Here is a 25,079-nt window from a genome sequence, read left to right on the forward strand (position 1 = left end):
CAGGCTTAAAAAGTAACTTTTCTGTCTCAAGAATGGAGATGGAAAAGGGAAAAAGGAAGTTACTATGACTTTAGGTAGTACCTAGTTTGGGTCACTTTGGTAGCTTGTTTTATTCACATAAATTGCTTTTTTCAAGGAGAAAGAAGGATTGAGCACGAAAGCATGCAAAGACACCAGTGAGTCAGAGTTACAAGCAGTACTTTAGACGCCTCCTAGATGAATTTGTCCATCATTTTATCCTTCTGTGGTGTGTTTTCATGTTGAAAAGATGTATATTTGGTTGGCCTTTTAATTCACTCTTTCTCTTTGGTGCTCTGCCTGCTTTAGGAATTTGAAGTGATTGCCCAAATCAAGCTCTTACAGTCTGCCTGCAACAGCTATTGTATGACCCCAGACCCAAAGTTCATCCAGTGGTTCCAGAGGCAGCAGCTCCTAACAGAGGAGGAGAGGTAGGCGGACACATTGCCCATCAGGGTGGAGCTGTGGTGTTGGCCAGAGGAATACTGCATCTGGTTCCTCATTTGGCCGTTTATTCAACAGCTATTTAGCAAGCAGCTCCAAGGTTCCATATCCTCGGTTTTCAAAGGTTAATGGTATAGCAGGAAAAATTGAACTGAGGGCATCAGAAAATGTGCTTTCAGATTCTTGCTCTACCATTTATGCATCTTTGTCACCTTGAACAAGTCACTTATTCTTCCTGATCTTCAGGATGCTTATCTATAAGATGTTTCTTTGAGAAGATTAAATGTAAGCATTTTTGAGACAGCATCATTACCATGTTTGTCACTGTTAGTAATTGGTACTAGCTTGGAGGGAGCTTTCCAGTGGGGAGGAGAGACAGACTCATGAAGAATTGAAATACAATGGGTCATCAAAGTGCTGCAGGACCCGTAGGCAGGAACGCAGGAACGGTGGCCCCACAAGCTTGGCATTTGGAAGAATAATTGAACTCTGGTTGGTTCACAAGGGACGGGTGTCAAAATAGGGGTTGACGAGCCTGGAAAGGTACATTAACTCCAGTGCCTTGAATGTTGGCCCAGCAGGGAGGGGTGTGTGGCCCTTACCCTGTAGTTCAGAGGATTAGAGTTCACAGGCCATATCCCGCCTACCTCCTGTTTTTACATTTTTAAATGGTTGAAAAAGAAACAAAAAGAAGAGGAGGAATGTTGTGACATGAGGCAATTTGAAATTAAAATTTTAATATCCATTAATAAAGTTGTACTGGAACACAACCCATTCCTTTCCCTCTTATTTATGGCTGCTTTCGTGCTTTAAAGACAGAATTGAGTAGTTGCAACAGCGACTCGCCCTGTACAGAAAATATTTGCTGACTTTTGCTGTAGACTAGGGGATTTCCTTGAAAGTTTATCATCAGGGAGGGTGAAGTTGACAGCCAAGTAAGTATTTTGCCAATGAGGAAATTGAGGTTTAGAGAAGTGTTATAACTAGTCAGGGATAGAGTTTGGAATCAAACTCAGGTCTGCCTGACTCTAAGCCTAAGCTCTGAAGGTGGTTATACAGTGTCGGACGGGTCATGTAAACTCTGGAAGCCTGTTTCCTCATTTGAAAGACAGATGATTTCTGAGGTCCTTTTAAATCTCAGAATGGGTTGGTCCTGTTACATTAAAACCTTTGATTCAAGAAAAAAAAAACAACAACCTTTAATTCAGAGTACTCATCAGTTAATGAGATTTTTTTCTTTGCTATGTAGAAAACAAAACAGTTACTGTCTCTGTTTACATTTTCTGGTCTGGTGATCGGTGTGTATGAACTTCCTTGCTCTGTGGATATCCTTCTCACGTATGGAACACACACACCATGGCTGGTGGTTTGGATGAGAAAGTTCAGGCTCAGAATATCAGCTATGGAATTGACTTTTTAATGACTAAAGGAATCTTGTTAAACATATCCCATTTTTTTCTTGCTGTTTATAAAACCCCTAGGGCTTAAGTTAATATTTGAATAATTCCCATCTCAATGACTACTTCTGCTTGACCAACCACTTAGATACATCTTTAGGTTTAAAAAAAGTACGTGTAACAAGCAACTTACCGAGCTAATATTCACCACTTAACCTTCCTCACCTACCGAGAATCAAGTACATCTCCTAGCTAGAGCTACAAGCTTTGATAAAAGACATTTCAAGGCAGATATAAATTCTTCTTGTGCCTGTGGAAGTTATATCTGCCTGGCATATAGATGTCTGAATCTGGAGCATGTTAAATTTAGGAGGTTTTGGCAATTAGAAATCATATTTATATATTTTTTATCAATAATATAACTGCCTATGTCTATTTACTGAAGATTAGATCATTTACAAATGTCTCTTCATTCATTTCCCTTAGATAAACAGTAAGTTGAGCATGTGCATGAGCCCACGGGCGCACGCACACACACGCACACGCGCACACGCACACGCACACACACACGCACACGTATGCACACGCACACGCACACACACGGTAATGGGAGGGAGGTGGGAGAGAAGAAATGATTCTTCCCCTGGCCCAGCAGTGGGTTGAGAACAATCAGGAAAACAGAAAGGAGTCAACTTTTGATGCTGCCAGAGCAGGCAGATTCATGTGTTTGAGGCATATGCAAAACGAAACAGCCTCAATCTGTACACCAGTAGGGGTTTGAGGAGGGATATGTCAATTTGTAAAATCTGGTCATTAAGTCAGTACCCTCTGACATTTACCATAGAACAACATGGGACATATCTTTACTTTGAATAATCAGAGCCTACCTCTAAAAGGAAGCCAGTGAATCATGTGGATTTAAATCTGTTCACCTCCCAAGCTCTGCCCTCACGAGCTCCCCTGTCTCCCCAGCTACGCCCTCTCCTGTGAGATCGAAGCGGCTGCCGATGCCAGTGCCACCTCTCCCAAGCCTCGGAAGAGCATGGTGAAGAGGCTCAGCCTGTGAGTGCCACCCGGGGGTCCTGGGGCCCCAAGCGGGTCCCGTCGGAGTCGGAACAAGGTTGCCCTGAGCCAATTCACTCACTCGTTAAATAGTTTATCTTCCTGTCACGAATTCAGTAGGTTTTCTAAGTCCACTCATTCTTCCCCAGTGTTCCCTCCGGTCTGAACCACCATGGTCTCCTGCCTGGAGCATTCCAGCAACATCCTTACTGGCTTCCGGCCCCATCCTTGCTCCAGCGATCTCTTCTCCACCCAGTGGTCTGGTCATGTGTTAAAATGTACACCAGATTACATCGCTCCCTTGCTTTACAACTTCTGATGCTCTGATTTTAAGGTAGTCCCGAACTCCTTATCCTGTTTCACCAGGTCCAGCGTGATCTTCCCCTACTCTTCTTACCACCTTCCTCTTGTCCGACACGCCCCCTCGTTCACCAGGACCCAGGCTCACCTGTCTCCCAGCCATCCTTCAACCACGCCAGGCTCGTTCCGCGCTAGATGCAGCAGGTGTTTGCACTAGATGTCCCTGGGGCCTGGCGTGTGCTCTCTCTGGGGCTCGCTCCTTCAGACGTCGGCAGAACCATTACCCCCTGAGAGAGCATCCTGTCTAATGTTGCCGTCTGCCCAGTCAGCCCCAGTCATAGCGGCTGTCGCCTTCATTGGAATGTCAGCCACCTGAGAGCAGGAACCTTGTGCGTCGTACTCACGGCTGTCTGCCCGCCCAGCTCAGTGCCAGGCGTAGCTAACTTCGTAACACCTTGTCTCCCTTTGAGTACAACCCAAAGTCTTTACAGTGGCCCTCAAGACCCTTCAAGACCTGCAGTACCAACCGAGCCCCATCTGCCCGTTCCATCCCCGTCTGTCCTCTCGCCGTTCCCTCTCACTCTACTCCGTGCGCTCGGGCCCCCCAGGCCACCCTGAGCACACAAGTCACGCTCACTTTTACTTGCTGTTTCTTCTGCTTAGAACACTGTTCCCCAGATAGCCAAATGGCTCACTCCCTCACTTCCCCCAGATCTTTGCCACCTTCTCATGAGCCTTCCCTGACCACCTTATTTAATACTACAGCCTGTCCACGTTACTGCCCTTGGCACACTCTCTCGCCCTCGGCTGCTTTGGATTTCTCCATTGCGTTTACCTCTGGCTAATGTGCTCTATGTTGTATGTGTCTGTTTATTATCTAGAATGCAAACTCTGTGAAGACAGGCATTTATGTCTGTTTTTTATTCATTGCTAACCCCGGAACCTAGACTGGCGCCCGACACATAGATGATGAAAAGATATTTATTGAATGAATAAATTGAGCCATGTGCCAACACGGTTCTGAGAAAACGGTACATGTATTTCTCATCCAATCCACAAGATAACTTGGTAGGTCCTGCTATTATACCAACTTTATAAACCAGGAAAGTAAGGCACAGACAAGGTAAGTAGTATGCTAGTTATTGTAGGACCTGGGCTCAAATCCAAGATTTGGCTCTAGAGCCAAGGTTGTAACTCTTTTACCATCTTCCTAGTGGAGAAATACTCTCTGAAGGAAGAGGGGAAGGAAAGATGGAATGGGAAGTAAGAAATGGAGGAGGGGAGAAGATGAGGGAGGGAAGAAAGAAAAGAAGGAGAGAAAGGGTGAGGAGGAAGGAAGGAAAGGAAGACTGATGTCAGTTTAATTAGACCCTGTGCCTGGAAGCAAAGTGGCCACTGCATGCTCATGTTTATATAAGTGCTTTCCTGTGACTCCGCGTATCTGCATTTACTGTGCTGGGCGCTCTAGCAGCTCGGGGTCCTTTCCCAGCAGCCACCCTGGCAGCGTGCAGCCTTTGCGAGGATATTCACGTGAAATCCAGGAGAGGCAGTACTGTCAGGGTACAGAGTCCTGCACAAAGTGTGGTGGACACTCCACACATCTCTCTCGTTAGTGAAATCTTGCCGATATGCTTGAGTTTAACCCTTGGTATCTGCAGTTGAGTTTGAACACTTATTATGAATAGCACGGGTCACATGTCCCCCATCTTATTCCTTGTACACATAAAGGTGTTTGGATAACATTCATTTTCAAAAACTTTTATGATCTTAGCATTTTTTTTACAAGTGTCGAAAATGTATTTTTTCCTCTCCCCACATTTAATCACCCATCACCCAAAGAGACTGGAGAGAATTTTGGAGCCTTAGGGGAAGAGGTGCCTCATTTGAATGTCAGAGATGCTTAATGTTGCGCTTAGAATTAATCTTTACCAAGCAGAATGACCTCATGGAATTGTACCAATGGAAGAACCTTTAGTCTTTGAACAATTTAGTTCTAAGAGACTCTCAGTTAACGGGCTAAGGACCACTAATTCACAGCCTTCAAAGGTCTACCTTGTAATTCATGGAGAAGTAAGGCAGTAGCATTATTTTCTCTTCTGTGAATTGTGGTCAGTTTAGCTTTCTTCCCAAAGCCCCAGTAGTGCTTGGAGGTCCAAGAAAGGAAGTGACATGGGAAATGGGGCGAGAGATGGTGAGGTGGAGATGAGACAGAACAAAGATATGCTTTAGGTCTTGGAATTTGAGCTTGTAATTCCCAAAATTATTTAATTAAAAAAAAAAAAACCAAGCCCATCTTCATTGTTTCTATTATTTTATATAGCCAGTGCTTGTTTGGGTTTGGACCTGTTTGCTAGTTTCTTTAGTTGCCATTCCTTCTTGCATCTTACAACTTCCTTCCTTGCTGTCTGTTAATGGTAAACAGTCATTGTCTGAGAACGTCTTTATTTTGCCCTTACTCTTGGAATTATATTAGATGGGTATGGAGTTCAAGGATTACTGTTATTTTCACTCAGCACTTTGAAGATATTATTCCATGTCTTCTGACTTCTGTTGTTGCTTTTGAGATGTCTGATGTCTGTTGAATTCTGTTCCTTTGCATTATGCTCCCTGCCCTGTTGCTTTTAAGAACTTCCTTTGTCTTTGATTTACCACTGTGCAGGTTAAGTGGGGATTTAGTCTTACTTCTCCTATTCAAGATGTGGTTCCTGGATCTGAGGAGTCATGTGATTCATTAGTTCTGGAAGCTCCTCAGCCACTGTCTCTTCAGATGTGGTCCCTTTTCCATTCTCTCATTTGTCTTCTTTTGGAATTCTCCCTACATACATGCAGGCATTTCTTATTCCATTCTCTGTGTCTTTTAACCTCTCTTATTATTCATGTCTTTATATTTTGATGCTGATCTCTGAGGATTTTCTTCAGACCTATCATCTAATTCACAATTTTTCTCTTCCACATTTATTTAATCCTTCCGCTGAGTTTTAAAATTTAAGTCACTACCTTTTTCACTCTAGAAGTGAAATTGTTTTTACAAATTATCTTCCTGTCCTTTTGTCAGAGTGTCTTGCTCTTAACTCCCATTTTCAGTTCCTTCTTGTATGTCTTTAATGTTTTTCAACATACTTGTTTTATAGCTTGGCTCATGGTAGATACTCAAATATTTGTTGAATGAATGAATGAACAAATTATTACTTTTTTTCTGAAAGTTCTTGTAATCTAAAGTTCTCAGGAGCCTACATTTGCTGTTTTGTTACACTGGTTGACTCTCTCTTTGGGTGGGTTACTTCCTTGTGTGTTTTTTTTTAACTTTGTATTGTGAGCTCATCTTTATCAGGGAATTCTCTGCAGCCTGTGTTGAAGGTGTACTCCTCCAGGAAGTTTGTTGTTGTTGCTGTTGTTTTTTAAATGCTAGTTTCTTCAGAAGGATTACTGGCCTGAGAGTTCCTAGTTCCTGGATCAGCTAAGTAATAGCAGATCTGAGTGAGGTGCTGGCTAAAATCACACATGATCAGGGGAGACATTTTTCTCCTACCCAAGCTCAGGCCAACAGGTAAATTTCACTGCTGTCTTTCTATGTCAGTAGGAAGATTTTTTTTTTAGCCCATCTCTTTACTAAGGGTACAGCCCTCTGAGGATCCTGACTCTTTGTAAAGGATGTCAGTACTAACTGCCCACCTTACATAGGCAGAAGCCCTCATCTTTGAGCCCTGCGTACGTGTTGAAACCCATGTGCCTAGCTTGCCAGGGTTGGTACCTCCACTCCCCATCCAGAGCAGAATTAGTTTGCATGTTCTGGTTTTCAGTGCACTTTTCGTCTCTGGCCTGCAGGGACTTTTCTTACTGTCTTGCAAGCCCAACTTTAAAAAGAATTTTTTATGTTTCTTATTTAGTTGTTTTATAGTGAAGGAGTTTAGGTTATTTTAGCTCACTAGATTGTTAGAAAAGAAGTCTTCCTTCTTGGTTTCTTGTCCAGTGCAGTGCCAGCCTCCTTCTTCTGCCTCCTGGATTTCCTTTTATGGTGGGAAGTGATAGGGGTGTGGCCACGGCAATTTGACCCTGCCAGAGTGGTACAGAACTCTCAAAAAATGGAGAACCATTGACCCAGAAAGACCTCAGATTAATACGGCCTTTCATTCAGCTAAGCAATCTGTGTGTTCTCTGAGGTTAGAAATAACCTATTGGGACAAGATGTTTACCATGATCTGTTAGAAACTTTGTAGCAGATGTTTCCCTAAAATAATAATGACAGGGTACACAAGACTGAGAAAACATCAAGGATTCAATTAACACAAAAATATTTGCTTAATCGTGGATTCCAGATTTGTAAGAGCCTGAATGCCTGGCATTATGTTTTCTGCAGACTGTTTCTGGGGTCGGACATTATCACCAGTAGCACTCCCACCAAAGAACAGCCCAAGTCCACTGCCAGCGGGAGCTCTGGTGAGAGCATGGACTCCGTCAGTGTGTCATCCTGTGAGTCAAATCACTCAGAGGCGGAGGAGGGCTCCATCACTCCCATGGACACACCTGATGAGGCTCAAAAAAAGGTATATACTTAACCCTTTTCCGTAATTCCTCATGCAGGCACCTGACCTAGTGTTTGCCACACGAGGGATGTCTGTTTTCCAGTTGATCACTCTACAGCATTTTGCAAGTCATGTTTTTAAGAGGTGTTAAAAGCAGAGTTCAATCTGGGGACTCATTCCTTATAGAAACATGTCTAGAAGCACTAAGGCTGTTTGTTCATTCATTGGGCCTTTGAAATATTGTTCCATTCCCACATCCAGAGGCAACTGAAGGACTATGACTTGTAACATGAGCTGCACTTTATTCAGGAGATGGAGAATTTTCTTGGAGCAAAAAGTCAAGAGCCAAAGATGAGTCAGTCTCTTGGTGTCATACCTTGTCTCAGCCAAGGTTTTACCACAATAATGGTGCAGGGCAAACCACTCCAAAACGTAGTGACCTCAGACAGCAACCATTTATCCTCTGTCCTGCATCTGCAGGTTGGTTTGGGCTTGGCTCTAGGCCATGGGTTTGGTCCAGGTCTGCTCTACCTGCCTCTCATTATTTTTGGAGTTAGGAGCCACCTAGGGCATGCTCTTATCGTGCTAAATTGGATGAGCAAGAGGGCAGCCCCAGTCCTGCAAGCACGTAACAAGACTTCACTTGGGTTCTATCTACCAAAATGTGTTGGCCAAAGCAAATCATGTGGCCAAATCCCACATAAATAAATGAGGTGGGGAACTATATGCCACTTCTCATGGGAGGAGCTGTGGAGTCTCAAGGCAAAGGGCATGGATGCAAGGGAGGTTGAGGAATTGGTAATAAGGGTATAATCTACTGTGTCCCCCAAAAGGGAAGTGATGAGAGGTGATAAAGGAATTCCCAGAGAGAGTTTTTGTTCTCCATAGCTGCATAAATAAGTGAAAAGAAAACAAAAGATCCACCTTCATCTTCTATACACACCTGCTTCAGTCTGTTGGTCAAGGAGCTTGGATCAGAGATGTCAACTTTCATGTGACTAGGACTTGCACCATTTGGGGGAGGATCTTGGCTGGCCAGACTTGCTGTGTAAGTGACTTCTGGCCCTTTAGCTTATGCTTAGGCCAGTAAGGTAGAGTGTTGCTAACAATTCCTTCCTTTCATTTGTATCTGCCATTCTGCAAGGGGATGCGTGTGCTGCTTCACGTTGTGTTATAAGCACTAGCAGCAATCTGGGAACCCTCAGGTGACCTTGTCACAAAATAGCCAATCCAGGAAGGGCTCACTAGACCTAAGATGACTCAGATGCTGCCCTAGCGGGATTTCTCACCTTTTTGCTTTGAAATCTGGAGACACATCTTTAATGCTCCAAATATTGAAGGAAAGCTCTGCAAACACCCACGGGCTGGCTGTTCTCTCAGGCATATCTCCTTAATCAGGGATGGAATCATTCTCCGTGACTTGACACTCAGCACTGACTTTGTCAAAATCTGGAGTGAGGCCCCATCATTCACCTTTTGACAGGCTCTTAAGCTTTTGAGGCCCCATTTCTGATGATGGACATTGTACAACAGTGACAACTAAGCCGTTGCCCACATCTTTGTGGGATTTCTCCCTGTCCAGGAAGGAGGTAGAATCACATTCGCATCTGTTGATGCAGCGGACGTGCACACAGGTCCGGGTCATCCCTTTTAAAACTATGCAGAAGCCCTACGTGTGTCCTGTGCACACCCCTTACTGTATCCTTTTTGTCTCCTCCCTTATCACACTGGCTCTTCAGTTTCTTGCGCAAGTCATGAATTTTAATTCTTTGGATGAACATTTTTCAGAGTCACGAATTTCTGTGGGTTTAAAAATGAGTAACTGAATTGGATGCAAGTAGTTGCTGGGCTGCAGAAGCCCCGAATGTTAACTGGAAAGGCCTCAGTTCTTCTCAGTGCTTGGTTGGCCCCAGAGACCTTCACAGCTCCTCCCTACACTGAGGTCCTGCAGCCCTCCAAGTCCACCCTGCCTTTCCCACTGGCTACACTGTGAGGTCCCTCTTTTGAGTAAAGTGTAATTTGCATTCCTTTTTCTTCATTCCCCTGATCGTAGTTTCTAAACATTTATTTCACACTTGCTCCATGCTACTTAAATTCCCAGTAAGAATTTGGGCTCAAGAGGTGGTCTGTTTAATGGTGCTATAACCCAGGCATCTTCAAGGCTTTATCTGAAATGTGAATGTCATTAAAATCATGGAAAAAATCTAACAAAAGAGAAAGGATTTATGTGGAGGAAAGGGAAGGGGAAAAAATTAAACCAGTAATTGGAAAGGGGACCCTCTTGGCTACTGTGTAGTATACCTGCAAGCAAAGTCAGGCTGTTAAAATTATCCACCACCAGTTAGCCCTCAAATTGAGCCACTAAGTTGATTCACTTGGGAAGCTAAGAAAAAAAACAAGTAACTAAACAATGTTATGATAAAGCCTCAGTTAGACTCCTATATTACTAGAGTTGTCACATCATCTTGCTGGCTCTATTAAACTAATGATGCAGTCAAATTGAATGTATGGTTATTTAATGTACAGTTATGCCACAGGAAAGGGAAGTCATAGGAAATAAAATAGAGGAGACTCCATTTTACTTGGAAGCCAGATAATCAGAAAGCTAAATTTCTGTTCTTTGTTTCCCTGGGAGGGTAGATGGGTACGAAAGAAATTAGTAAGTTATTTATTTTTTAAATGACTTCCAGATTATTTTATTGGATTAATGTGGTATAATTTAGCTCAGCTCATTTTGAGAAATTATTTGCAATTTTCTATAAAAAGAATTGATATTTCAAATGATTCAATTAATGATATTTTTGGACCACCACCTAATGAGTTGGGAGCATCCTATTTCTCTGGTGTTGCACATATAAGAACCCTGTCGTTAATCAGAAAAAACACATTAACTCTAGTACCTCATTTTCTCATTATCCTTGGTATACAACATGAAAATGTGTACAGTTGGTTCTGGAAGCAAATGTGGTTAAGTGGTGGAGCCTCTCATAGGCTGTGTTCCCTTGGGCAAGTCACTCTCTTTCTCTGAATCGTGTTTCCCTCATATTTCTAATGCTCTGAATTGTGTTCACAAGATAGCTGGGAGACGAGAATGAGATAAGATGTCTGAAAGCTCATCACAAACCTCAGAGCGCTGAGCATCCCTGGGGCAGTGGTGTGCTGTGTTCATGCACCACATTCTCACCGACTCCAGACTGGGCCTTGGCTGCACCCTTGCTCTGTGAACCTGACCATGGAAGTCAGGAAACTTGAGAGCACAGCCTGCTGGTGCTGTCAACAGCTGTGGCCTCAGGTTCCTCAGGAGCAGAGAGGGATTGGGGCCAGGCCATCTCCAGGTGCCCTTCCAGGCCTCATGTTCCCTGCAGTGCTGGATAATCTGTGGTCCTCATTTTAGAAACTTCTAAAAATATAGCCATTTCTCTCCTGCTCCAAAATCTGACGGTGAAAGGGAATCACAATTTCAAAGGATCTCTGCGGGCAGGTCAAGCATCCTTCCTGCTCGAGGCAGCAGGACTGGGCTTTACTTTCTGCCCGGTGAGCGTTGGGGTGCCTTCAACAAGCCCACATTGCCTCTAGTTTCTGGTGTTTGCTGCCACCTGCTGGTTAACCTCCTTCAGAGCAGCTAAAAGCTAGGGAAATGAGAGGACCACCTTGCCTCCCATGATGCAGAGCGATTCGGCTGAGCACTGAGTCACTGACAGGCGTCCGCCGTGGGGGTGCTTCCACCAGAAATAAGACGCACGTGTGCTGTGGGCTGCTGTGGAGGAAATAACGGAAGTTCATTAGTCTCAACATCGACCTCTGCTTTGAACCTCGGGAAGCACACTGTTGGCCAAGGTTCCTAACAGTTCTGTTTCCTTCTGGGGTGTGTTTACCCTTCCAGCTCTCCGAGTCCTCCTCCTCGTGTTCCTCCATCCATTCTATGGACACAACTTCCTCAGGGATGTCGTCCTTGATGAATCCCCTCTCCTCCCCTCCGCCCTGCAACAACAACCCGAAAATCCACAAGCGCTCTGTCTCTGTGACATCCATTACCTCGACAGTGCTGCCCCCCGTTTACAACCAACAGAACGAAGACACCTGCATAATCCGCATCAGCATAGAGGACAACAACGGCAACATGTACAAGAGCATCATGGTAAGGCGCTCGGACCGACCCCCGGGTACTCACGCGCCGTGTCAGCACGTGTACGTGCATTCACACAAAACGAGTACGTGCCGCATGAACCAATGCCGAAATTTCCCTGGATGTAGACTAATAATATATAAAAATCTGCGTATCAGCAGTGCGTACAGGATATAATTTTTACGTCTTAAAAGTTGCTAAACCTTATACATCCAGGTCAGTATCACCCTCTTCAAAACTCTCAGTTGAGATGGCTGCATAAATGTATCCCAGGGAAGACGCCACTGTTGCGCGCCTCCTTGCAGGTCTTCCTGGGGATTAACGTGTCTGCGTTTATCACCGAATTGCTGTGCGTTCTTAGCAGTGTCCTCGGTGGTGGCAACGTTTTCTCCTTTAGTCACTTGGACTCAGAATTAGTAAAGTGGATGATCAAGCTGGACATACAGTTGGCGTCCACGAGGAACTATGCTTATAAATAAATGAGCCTGACCTTTTTGAGCTTCCTAGAAAAACTCTGTTTCTGAGCACAGTCCCAAAAATGTGTTGAATAATGACAGTCTTTTTGGACTACATACAGAGCCTCTCCTGGTAATAACCTTGGGTGTGTAAGGTCTGCTGTGTTTATTACAAGAATAGACTCCTTATCTTTTTTTTTTTTTTTCCCCAGTACGTGGGCCTCTCACCGCTGTGGCCTCTCCCGTTGCGGAGCACAGGCTCCGGACGCGCAGGCTTAGAGGTCATGGCTCACGGGCCCAGCCGCTCCGCGGCATGTGGGATCTTCCCGGACTGGGGCACGAACCCGTGTCCCCTGCATCGGCAGGCGGACTCTCAACCACTGCGCCACCAGGGAAGCCCTAGACTCCTAATCTTAAAGGATGTATCATGTATTGAAAAGCAGACTCTCCTTTGCAGTAAAATCCCACAGTAAAACGTAAATCTCACATCTCTCCGCATCTTCATGAGTTGCCTTCTTCGAGCCACACTGACTGCTTATAAGCTCAGCTTTGAATATGATGTAAGTGATAAGGAGGCACTGTCTTTTAACATCTGAAGAAAAGCTTTACGAAAGCGTTCACTAAATCAACAAAATACTTCTTGAACATTAGTTGTGTACTGGGCATTGGACCAGGCTTTGGGAACAGGGAGATGAATGAGACATTTCTGTCTTTGAGGAACTTAAAATCAAACAGGAGATCATAGGGCTTCCCTGGTGGCACAGTGGTTGAGAGTCCGCCTGCCGATGCAGGGGACGCGGGTTCGTGCCCCGGTCCGGGAGGATCCCACATGCCGCGGAGCGGCTGGGCCCGTGAGCCGTGGCCGCTGAGCCTGTGCGTCCGGAGCCTGTGCTCCGCAACGGGAGAGGCCACAACAGTGAGAGGCCCGCGTACCGCAAAAAATTAAAAAAAAGAGAGATCATAAAGCATTTTTCAAAATGTATTAAATACTTTAATAGAGGTCAGATCAGATTGTAAAGGGCCTGCGGGCCTCATGAAGGAGTTTGCATTAATGTTGCAGTAGAGTCTTATCGCAGGCTTTTACGTGGCGATCAGATTTGTTCTTTAGAGAAGTAGCTGGCATTGTGGAGACCTGATTCAGAAGTGCAGGGGGAGTAGACTGGAGGTGGCGGAGCGAGTTAGAAGCTGCCGTTATATTCCATGTAGGATGTGTTAAGGGTTTGAATGATGGTCATGTGGCTGGAGATGGTATGGATTTTTGCAAGATTTTTCTAAGTTAGAATTATGGAATTCATCCATTTAGCTATGAACTTTTTGGTTACTGTTCTGGGGCAGTGGAAGAGGGAGGATGAAAGGTTGTCCAGGCAGCTGGATGGTTGGTGGTCCCGTCAAGTGCAGTGTAAGTACGGGAGCAGGGGGTTTGGGGTGCACTTAAATCCAAGGTCACCATAGGACATCCAAATGGCGTCACCTAGTAGGTGGTGAGAAACACAGGTTGGTGCAAGGCTGGTGGTGCTGGGGTCGAACGCTGGGAGTTGTCCAGCTCCACCAGCTGGATGTGGTCGTGCAGCGAGTGAGGAAGGGCTGAGGCGGAACCCACGTGGTAGTGAGGGAGGGGTGATAAGCGAGTGTCCGAGAGGAAGGGGTGCCACCAGGCAGCCGAGGTCATCAGCTGTATTATTGTATTTTCAGGGTGGTTTACTCACATGGCTTCTCTCATATGTGCCAGCCAGGGGAGTAAGTGCCAGCTGTGTCACTGCGGTGTCTCTGAACCAAAAGGAACCGAGAACCGAGCACGCAGCAATGTGGATGAATCTCTCAAACACCACGTTGAGCCAAAGAAATCAGATATCCCGCATCCTGCCGGAGTCTGATCTTTCAGAAACAGGCCCCCCTGTGGCGTTAGAAAACTAAGCTCCGGGAAGGGTACAGGGAACGTTTCGCATTCCCGTTTAAGGTGTGTGAGGGTGGCACCCAAGCGTCATGCATTAGTGCATTATCCTAACCACCCGCCACATGTGGTGGTTGAGCATTTGAAATGGGCAAAGTCCCAATTGAGATAGGCTGTAAGTGTGAAATACACACCGGGTATTGGAAGGCTTGGCACAAAAAAATAACAATAATGAGAACGTAAAATATCGTATTAACAATTTTGTATTGATTTTATGCTGATACAATATTTTGGACGTATTGGGTTAAGTAAAATACTAAAATTTCCCTTTTGAAAAAAATTTAAATGTGGCTACTAGGTATTTAAAATTACAGATAAGGGACTTCCCTGGAGGTCCAGTGGTTAAGACTTCGCCTTCTACCGCAGGGGGTGCGGGTTCGATCCCTGGTCGGGGCGCTGAGATCCCACGTGCCTCACGGCCAGGAAAAAACAAAAAACATAAAACAGAAAGCAATATTGTAACAAATTCAATAAAGATTTTAAAAATGGTCCACATTAAAAAAAATCTAAATAAAATAAAATAAATTAATTAAATTACAGATGAGGCTCAAATTATATGTATCTACTGGCCAGTGCTGGTTCAGGATATCAGCATAAGGCCGCACGGCTGAGCTGTTAGTATTGTCTGTGATCATCAGTTCCCCACGGTAGCATTTATGGTACAAAGTGACAGACTCTCAAGGAAAGCCCTTGGCCAGCCCATCCTTGTTTGGACACACCTGGGGAGGTTTAAGGTAAAATAAGGGTAGCCTGGTTTTCTCCTTAGGTAGGTTTAAAGCTGATAACTTAACATTAACCCACCTTAACCCAACAACCATCCCCCAAGTTGGTGTCCTTTCTCCTCTGGCTTTTTATGCTCCTGGACCAGTTTGATCCGACTGCAGGAGTACTTCCTTTAGACTACGAAAAATTTATTTTTCTCCTTTAGAATTTTGTATGCATCTATTTCTCGCTTGTATAAGGAGGCGCTAGATGTTTTGGTAACAGACCCTTGAACATTCTATGTCACTTACAGGGACCCCATTGTAATGCATATTGTTTACTGAATCACAAATACAGCTGCTGCCCCAGCTGGGAGGGAGGCCTGTGGGCCCAGACATCCTTGGGCTCACAATAACAGTTTCTTGGAAAAAATCAGACTACTACGTTGTCGTCTCTTCTTTTTTTGTTTTTTGCCTGTCTCTCTCCTCTTACCTCTTGGTGAGAACAGCTTTTATTTTTAAGTAAGAATAATCCGTGGTACATAAGTCAGCCCCCTTTTCCTGTTGCTCTGAGCACCGTGAGAATAGTTGGCTGATGGGCAGAGATGAAGGGGAGAATTGCGGTGAGAGGAGGCTTAACTTGTACTTTAAAAAATGTTAGATTTATTATTTTTAAACACTTAGAAGCTCATTTTTATTGAAGCGTAATTTACATATAATTACATACATAGATCTGAAGTGTTCAGTTCTTTGGGTTTTTATAACTATAACCATATATATGTATACATAGAGTTACATATGTATACTTCTGTTATATAACCACCACCCCAAGTCTAGATACATAACATTTTGTATCCGCCCCGTCCAAAATTCCCTTATGCCCCTTCAATCCTGCTTTAACCTTAGTTGAAGATAAGGTTAGCTAGTTTTCTAACCCCGCAGGTTAATTTGGCCTGTTTTTGAAAGAACAGACTCTTGCAGCGTGTCGTCTTCTGTGTCTGCTTTCTCTGGCTCACCCCTGATGTTTGTGGGATGCATCACGTTGTTGCATGTTTCAGTTCTCAGCTCCCTCTAGCTGCCGAGTCGTGCTCTTATCGTGAACGCACTACACTGTCCTTATCCTCCCCTGTTCTCCTATTGATGGAGATTCAGGTTGATTCCACTTTGGGGCTGTTATGAATAAATCTGCTGTGAACGTTTGTGTACAAGTCCTTTCGTGGACATAATGCTTTTATTTTTCTTGGTAGATACCTAGGGGTGGGATTCCCGGGTTGTAGAGCCACTTGTGCTTTTTGAAATGGTCCGTGTGCAGAACCGTGGCCGTTCTGACCCACAGGTTGTAACCAGTGCTCAACAGGTGAGGATAATTTTGGCCCAGGACTGCAAACGCTGTGCATTTTTCACAATTCCCTCATATATATATTCTTCCATCGGAACCTCCATTGGAACTGGCAAGGCACCCAGTCTCTCTGTTTTGATGGGGTTAAGACACTGTGGCTCTGAGAGAGCAGGTGACCGAGAGAGAAGATGACCTGTTATCTGAGGATGGAGCCAGGACTGGAACTTAGGAGTGCTGGCTCTTGGTCCTTTCTCACTCCACCTGGCCATTTCTCCCGGGACGGCACAACTCTTCCAGGAGACATGAAGCTAAATGCTTGACACACCCTTTCACTGTCTTCCCAGTTGACGAGCCAGGATAAAACTCCCGCCGTGATCCAGAGGGCAATGTTGAAGCACAATCTGGACTCGGACCCCGCTGAGGTGTACGAGCTGGTACAGGTCATCTCGGAGGACAAAGGTAGGCGCGTGTCCCTTCTCAAGGCAGATTACCCCAGTGTGAGAAGACGGGAAGTGGATACAATGTCTTTCTTAAATGGAACCAAGTGAGGGTTTCTAATCACGCTAGGGTGGAGTTGCCGGGAGCCATATGCCATCCCCTCGCTTGTAGAATCCAGCGTCTCAGGCTGGTTGCCCAGCAACCCTTGTTGCTTTTTGCGGTTTTGCTGAGCGTTCCTTCCGCCCGTTCTCTCTAAACTCCTCCTCAATCCTTCTCGTAGGAAGAGGTCCCTCCCTGTGTCAGCAGTTGGGGGATGGATGGGGTCTGTTGGCTCTTTGCGGACGGCCACGCACCTCCATTAACCAATAACGTGCGTCCAGGTCCTGCGTGACCCTGAAAGGTCGCAGTTCCTGCGGTAATTTCTCATGGTTTCAGTTAACCACGTATGAGAGTCTGTCCTTCAGTTGATCCTTATTCATGATGGATCTTCAAGCGGCAAAAGGTTCCGGCGCCGGGATTGCAAGGTTCTTTACCTCACACTTACTGAGGGAAAGAACTGGTGATTATGAAATGCTCCAGTTTGCCTAGGAGTCCATTAGTTGAAGAAATCCCTTTTATGAAAACTCCGGGCACATAATCCCCCTGCATGTATCGATTTGCTAATCTGAATTGGGGTTGTATTTGTTGAGGGGGGGGAGGCGAGCTGGTAGGTAACTCCTCTATGCCGTGTCACATCCGAGAAAGAGGCTCAGGCAGACTGAGTCTCTTTTCCAAGTGCACAAGGAGGTCTGTCTGCTGACAGACCCAGCACAGACCAATGCAAGTGTCTCAAGGGAGGGCTGTTCCCCAGCAAGCATTCCCCCTAGAAAGGAAAAGAATTATACAAGGCGGAGGGGATGGAAGGGAGCAGTTATTCATACTCCATTTGACCAACAAATCACCCAGGGCTGTATCTCAGGCCCCAATGACAGTAGGCGAAGTTGGAGTTGTACCTTTTCTTAGCGATGAAAAACTATAGCCTCTGAAACAGTTCTTGCAAGTTTTCTTTCGTCCAGCTGAGCCCTAGGTCATGGGGCAAACCTTTCTCAATTTCATCTTTTGTTTTAACGTTTTTTTTTTTTTTTTTTTTTTTTTGCGGTACGCGGGTCTCTCACTGTTGTGGCCTCTCCCGTTGCGGAGCACAGGCTCCGGACGCGCAGGCTCAGCGGCCACGGCTCACGGGCCCAGCCGCTCCGCGGCACGTGGGATCTTCCCGGACCGGGGCACGAACCCGCGTCCCCTGCATCGGCAGGCGGACTCTCAACCACTGCGCCACCAGGGAAGCCCGTCAGTTTCATCTTTTAATATAGTTACTGTTAAAAGTCCAAGCCTGAAAAGTGGTCTCAGGTTTTACCGTGTCGTCCACAAACCAACACGCCAAGGTAAGGCCAGTGGATGTGAAGGTCCAGGAGTCCCGGAGTGCAGCTGGGGCCCAGCTTCACCAGCTGTGTGGTGGCAGGTGGGCTGCTTGACCTCCCTGGGCCTTGGTCCTTAATTAGTTAAATGGCAACAATACCCTACTGGTTCCTTGTGCATCATGGGTGATTATGACAGGAAATAATGCACCCGAAAGTGTACTGTATTGGAGATATGTTGATATATAGCTGTGAGGTAGGTTGTTACTGACCCAGGAATATGTGGTCAGGAGGCTGGGGACACTTTAAGGGAGTTATCCTTTATGGAACATTTGTGCAAAATGTAGCAGGGTCACGCAGAACCTGATTGCATCAGTCGTGCTGTGGAATCTCAGTGGTCTAAATTAACATAAGGTCGACTTAACCCAGTTCTTCAGGCAGGCACCTCTCCTAGTTGCCTCCGTCACTCCACTGCCACAAAGCAAGACGTGCACATTTTACCTTTTTATTCCCCTTTTTTACCCCCTTTTCCCCTTTTTTTTCCTTTTAAGGTATCCATTACCCCTGAGTGCTAAAGAGTATATATACCTTCTTTTAAAAGTGAAAATGAATTCAAATCACTTTGCTCGATAACTTCATATTATGCTTGGAATAATCCTTGTTCAGAAATTATAGCTGTCTATATAGGTGGGAGTCACTGCAGTAGCCAATGCTTTAAATGTTAAGAGATAGATACTATCTTATTTGGTCGCCCTTTAATATTAAAATGCAAGTTCTTAAGGAAGCAAGGCCTCAAATGGTGTAACATACTGGTTTGATGTGGGATTAATTAAAAAATATTTTGATATTCCAAGTAAAGAGTTCTGGAAAACGGTGTAGATTTTCTGGCTTTTTCCCGGGTTATTGGATTCGCTTAGTCTCTGTGAAAAACTGCATAGTGGAGTGGAAAATGGACTGCGGGAGGCTGGAAATCCGGGTTTGGGTCCTAGTTCTGCCCCTGACTAGCTGTGCTCTTGGGAATGTCTTTTAACTCCTGGAGGCCTCTACTTCCTACTGCACTTCCTTCCAGCCGAAACATCCTTCACTTGCACATCTTGTTCAGGGCTTGAATTTCTAAGATTGGATTCGCACTTAGGTTTTGTAACTTGGGATCGGGAAATTGTTGGAACCAATTTGCGGGGAGGGAGTGGTGGTCATTGTCTGGCTCCGTTTGCATTCCAGGGACAAAGGGCCATAGTCCCAGCCGCGTGTCTGAGCCGAACTTCCACCTGCCACGGTCAGTGCTGGGCTGACCTACCCGAGCTGACTACCTTCTCTTTCCTCATCTTTTTTAGAACTCGTGATCCCAGACTCGGCAAATGTTTTCTATGCCATGAACAGCCAAGTGAACTTTGACTTCATCTTACGCAAAAAGAACTCTGTGGAAGAGCAAGTAAAACTGCGTAGCCGGACCAGCCTGACGTTGCCCAGGACAGCCAAACGGGGCTGCTGGAGCAACAGACACAGCAAAATCACCCTCTGAAGGGAGAGACCAGTGGCCCCTTGCTTGCCAAAGGCAGGGTGGGGCTGAGAACAGGCCGTGGTGATTGCAGCTACCACCCAGTGTTAGAGGATCATTGGTGAGGTGGACAGATATTTATTGAGTACCTCTGGTGTGCAAGGCACTAGGATAGGCATCGTGGGGAAATCGGAGATGAACTTCACACGGAAAGGATGATTCTCTTTGACCTATCGGAGACCGAAATGCAAAATTACCCACATTTATAAATATATATGTATGTACACATATTTGGTATGTGTGTGTATATATATAAATACGAGGGACTTATGGGATATTCTGGACTATGGAGAAACAAATTTGCACAATGGCCTGGGAAGTCGAGGTCACTTTTTACAGGGAACTGGAAGGAACTGAGAACCTCGTCTCATCCCTTCCAAGTAAACGGAATCAACCCTAGGAATACAGAGTGTCCTTTGTGCCAGTATTATAAGCAGTCCAAACTATTTTTGTAAAGGGAGAGGATTACTTTCTCAATCAAGTGCCACCAGAAAAGAACAACCGCAGAGGTGGGAACTGCCACAGGCTGAATGAAAGGCCACTTCGGAAAGGGGTTTGGATGAGCCAGTGGCTTTGACCTCTGCTTGCATCGGCCAGTTTCTGCTACCCCAGGGAGGGCAAGGAGCAGCTTTGGAGGCCTGGTCCAGCCGTCGTGACACCTCTGGAGGCCACACAAGCCCATTTTGATCTCTGGCAACTGCATTGTTTGTTTCCCCCCCTAAAGAACATATCACAATCATTCTTGCACATACAGCCACGTTCTTTGGTAACTTATCAGCCAGAAAGGAAAGCGCTAAAGGATGATCACTCACGTGGACTCTGATCTGTCTCGGAATGCCGCTACTTCATTGTTCTTTTCTGATTGCCTTTTGCATGTGAAACTACATGTCTGCAGTCTTTTGCCATCTGGATCGCAGTACCTCTATATTACGTGCAATTTGTTCCTCAGGTGTAGAAATTCCTACTGCGATCGACTATAACTGATGATTTTGAGCCTGTGAAAGATTTCTGAACAGCGATTGCTCTGTGAAGATGTTCACTGCCGAGAGCAGTGTCCTGTTTTACTTATTAACTTTTACAGCCTTCCTGTGCCTAGTCACGGGGAAAGAAATGGGGCTCCGTATATTATCCAGCTCGTTTCTAAAGAGGTACATTCTTCCAGGTGGAATCAATAACTTTTTTTTTTTTTTTTCAGGTTTCCCCCCTTGGTATCACAGTATCACCGTTAAGTGACCCTTTTGTCTCCAGTACCACCATCATCCTCTCCCTTTCACATCTGAGCTGTGGCTGGGGTTTGAATTACAAAGCCATATGTGGGATGTTGACACGTTTAAGAAGCACTTTCAGAATGTTGTCCTTTTTAAGAAGAAAATTCTCAAATTACCAGTTTTTATTCCAAAAATAAAGAATGAACCCAGACATGAAGTGCAGATTGTAATGTGGAGCTTTTTTTTTTTTTTTTTTTCTATCCTGTAAGACAGCTCCCAAAGGTTATGTGTGATTTATGTTACATAAATAGCCATATGAAATCTGCAAGAAACACCAGGGAAAGTCTAGAGATTTGTGGCGGTGGACCAAAGAACGAGAATGAGCCAGGAAGGCCTCAGATTTCCTTTAGGTCTTTCTAGATCAGACAGCATTGTAAAGACCGACTGGTTTCAACTAGTTGAAAAGCACTTTTCTTCTGTTTGTTTTCGAGGCTGGTTCGATTTGTGCTTCTGTGCGTGGAGGAGGGACAGCCAGGGTGCTAGACGTCATGGGGACTGAAGGAAACGTAGCCTCAGCCTGAATTTCTTGGTCGGAAGGTCAAAAAGAAAATGTAGAACTCTTGGCCTGGTTTAGGGCGCGGCTACCAAGACATACATGTTGTGCCCATGTGCTCGCCTTGTGTATTTATACTGTATATGTAGAGTCTAGATTTATATACTGCAATGTAAAATATATATATTTTTTCCTTTTTTAAAAAAGACAATGGAAGTTACGAGTAGATAAAACATAGCCTCATTTATTTAATGCCACTTTAAATGTCTTAAATTTGTTTCCTGGTGGACAGCCGGGTTAATACTGTTAGCTGCTCGCATGCTTGTCTTTCTGCATCTCCATCCGCTGTTTGCCTTTTGGTCAAATTAATAAACTGGCTTGGGACTTGGCTGGCGTGTGCGGCCAGACCCAAAGGGATTGTATCTGGAGTATTAATCTGGTGGATCTGGGTTCCAGGTACGTCAAGGAGCATTTTGGAAGCCCATGCTGGTTCAGTTGGGGGGAGCAGAGGAAAAGCCAGTGGCACAGTTAGGAGGGACCCTCTCCACTGGCAAGTGACGTGCGCATTTAGGGGAAAGAACGACGTCTTAGGAAACTGCCATCAGATGTGATGCCTTGCTGGACGGCATTCTTAGGAGTAGTTTGGCTGGGGACACTCTGTATAAAATCAAACAGTGTTGGGATCCAAGGCAGTACTTTACCTTCTTTTTGACAGCCTTTCCTGAGTCTCCAGTTGCCACCATCTGCACAATCCTTGAAACCATTCGTGGTGCTCCGGAAGCCGGGAGGGCCTCAGCGGAGGAAGGAAACAAGGTCTTCCCAAAAGGCGGCTTCATTCAACAGATGCACGTTGTCATTCCGTCACATTGTTTCCCCCCAAAAAAAGGGATTCCTAAATGGATCCACATTATCAAGTTTTCTGGGTCCTTGTGGGATAGTGGAGAAAACCAAGTAAGTGTTTTAATAATCGATAATATGGGCAGGAAAAAAAAAAGGGATTTCTATGTCTGGCACTAGGTGACTATGTTTTCAAGATCATTTGAGAAAGTGGGTTCCCTTGTTTTGCCTCCCTGTAGAAGCAGCTTGGGGAGATCTTTGCCTGAAGGAATAATGTCTTAAAATTTCCTTCTCTGGAGCCTTTTCAAATTTGCCATGCAGCACAGGACCATTAGAGGCATACAGTATTGCCCCGTGTCCCAGTTTTAGTGGTATCGAGAAGCTTCCCCGACGTCAACCCTCTTTTTCTACAGGGCTGCTGCAATGGCACCAGTTACAACCGGTATCCACAGTTCCACTATGGGAAGTTATTTCCTTCATGTTTTGCATGACCGTTTCCCCTAGGATCTCTGTTAAAATGAAATAATTCTGGAAGGGATTATTAGGCTAGCCTAGGCTAAAGTAACAAACCATGAAATCGCAATAACTTAAGTTATGACACGTTGAAAACTGAACTAGGTATTGCAAATCGGGCAGCTCTCCTTAGCAGCTCCAAGGATCCAGGCAGCTTCCATCTTGCAACTCCGCCATCTCAGATTTTTCCTTCAACTCCCAGTGATGGTAGAGAGAACTCATAACTCTTCCTGACTGCCTTAGACGAAAGGGACCACATCACTTCCATTCACAGTCCATTGGCCAGTCTATGGCCCCAATCTAAATGCAGGGGAGATGGGGAAATGTAGGAGGACACCTGGCGTAGACGAGTATCTCCATCACCGCACAGAGGAGTTCTGGCTTCTCACTAGGGTGCATGGCTTTGTTCATCTTCCCACATTCTCCGAAAAGTGTTTGGAGGAGATGGCAGTGAGGACTTGAGATGGGGGCTGCACAGAGCAAAGGAAGGGTTGAAGAAAGAGAGGTGCTCAAAGGAGGAGAAAAAAGAGTAATTTAATTTTGTTTAGAATTAGCCTTATAGAATTTATTTCTAACATGTGGTCACCACCAATTTACATGCTTCTAATGTGGTACCTACTTTGACTAAACTAGGAGCTGCTTTACAGATGTAGTTGTATGTCAAATTTTAAAAATCTAGGCAATTTAAAGTGTTTACACATAAACTGCGAGATTCAAATAGAAGCCAGACAAATTTAGTTAATTTAAGACTCCGAATTAGAAAAACCACCACTTGGTGTGGTTTTTCAACATCTCTACCCAGAAAACTGTGGAAGCAATTCACTTATTTAACAGTTTGAGGTATTTAACATTTTCTTAAGAGTTGGAAGGAATCTTACAAATCATGTAGTCCCTGCCCTCGTATTACAGATCCGGGGGCTGAGGCCCAGAGCAGTTAAGTCAGTTGCCAAAGGTCAGGGGCAGGGCTCTGAATGACCAAACCCTGCTATGTGGGTGTCACAGTGGACTGGGCTTTCCTGGCAGCTGCTTCTCTACAGCCTGCTGGAGCTCGAGAAGATGCCTGGGCTCTGTTGGCTCCATGCCCAGCCTTCCAACCATGTGAATTTCCAAAAGCTACATGTGAATTTCCACAGGCTACCTTGCTTAGATGTGCATCTGGCTGGTTCTGTCAAGTCTCCAAGGAGAGGTCTGCTGCTGGTCGGAGCACTGCTGCCTCTTATCCTGGGCATCATTTCATCTAGCAGACGGGGAAACAGGGCCGTAAGGACCAGGATGACATTGTGAGTTAACTCCCACCTAGGATGCATGATGAACCCGTGGGGTGGGTGAAAATCACCAACTGAATGAGGAGTTAAAAGGAGCGAACACCAGTGATCAGTATCGAGTACTTTGTCACAAGTTTCCTCAGGAGAAATCATTTTTATTCCTACGATTGTTTCAACTCAGAGCAACATTTTGTGCTGCAGTCACAATCTCCCACACAAAGGGTACGGGTAAATCAAGTTGAGAAAAGAAGAAAAGTAAATGATTTAAACGGTTTCTGGGTTGCTCCAGCCATTTAGAAAAAAGATGGGTTGGCCAAAAAGTTCGTTCGGGTTTTTCATACCAGCTCATGGAAAAACCCGAGCCAACTTTTTGGCCAATCCAACACCAAGGCACCAGTTTCAAAATGGGAGACGCATTCTAAATAATACCTTGCCCCCAGATGTCTACTTCTGATGATCCTCGTTTATATAACATCTGACATCCAAGCCTCCAGCAAGTCAGCGAATTGGTCTAATCAGCTAAAAAAAAAAAAAAAATATGAGATTTCATAGATGGAAAGTAAACAGGGGATGGGGTCGCAGAGCTTCTTTATACATCAGGCTGTGTGTGTGTGAGAGAGAGACCGAGCGACAGAAACATTAGATATTAGTGAGGAAACAAGAAATGAGGCAGACTCTCTCTCTCTAGAAGCTTTGCATGGATGCAGTTTGGTGTGGGTGGGGTATGACTGCCTAGCCCTGACTCCCAGCCCACTTACTATCTTAGGCAAGTCATTTTAGCTATTGTTTCATCTAAAAAGTGGGGATTGAAAATAGTTCCTACCTCTGGAGGTTCATGTAGCGTTACATTACACAGCACACGTAAAGAAAGCACTTCTCTCTGGCGCTTACGGTTAAGAGTTCTCTGCTGTTATTCCCGGGAAGCTTGTGGCCTAAGGGGAGGGCGTGCTGTCTTCCTAGCAGCCCTCCAGCCTCCTTCCCTAATAAGCAGCCAGAC

General features: G+C 45.2%; 1 protein-coding gene across 3 annotated transcripts in view; it reads left to right on the plus strand.

Moving 5' to 3' along the window:
• RGL1 (ral guanine nucleotide dissociation stimulator like 1) overlaps nucleotides 1–21,895 on the plus strand; it is a 281,220-nt gene extending 259,325 nt beyond the window's left edge. For all 3 annotated transcript variants that reach the window (XM_067029293.1, XM_067029307.1, XM_059074830.2), the window contains 6 exons: nucleotides 328–449; nucleotides 2,832–2,921; nucleotides 7,579–7,765; nucleotides 11,628–11,882; nucleotides 16,661–16,775; nucleotides 19,483–21,895. In XM_067029293.1, the coding sequence (XP_066885394.1) occupies nucleotides 328–449; nucleotides 2,832–2,921; nucleotides 7,579–7,765; nucleotides 11,628–11,882; nucleotides 16,661–16,775; nucleotides 19,483–19,670 (957 nt within the window). In that variant the 3' untranslated portion in view covers nucleotides 19,671–21,895. The remainder of the gene's footprint in view (nucleotides 1–327; nucleotides 450–2,831; nucleotides 2,922–7,578; nucleotides 7,766–11,627; nucleotides 11,883–16,660; nucleotides 16,776–19,482) is intronic.
• The last annotated feature ends 3,184 nt before the right edge of the window (nucleotides 21,896–25,079 follow it).

Source organism: Kogia breviceps, chromosome 1 (assembly GCF_026419965.1).
Source record: "Kogia breviceps isolate mKogBre1 chromosome 1, mKogBre1 haplotype 1, whole genome shotgun sequence".
Classification (NCBI taxonomy): Eukaryota; Metazoa; Chordata; class Mammalia; order Artiodactyla; family Physeteridae; genus Kogia; species Kogia breviceps.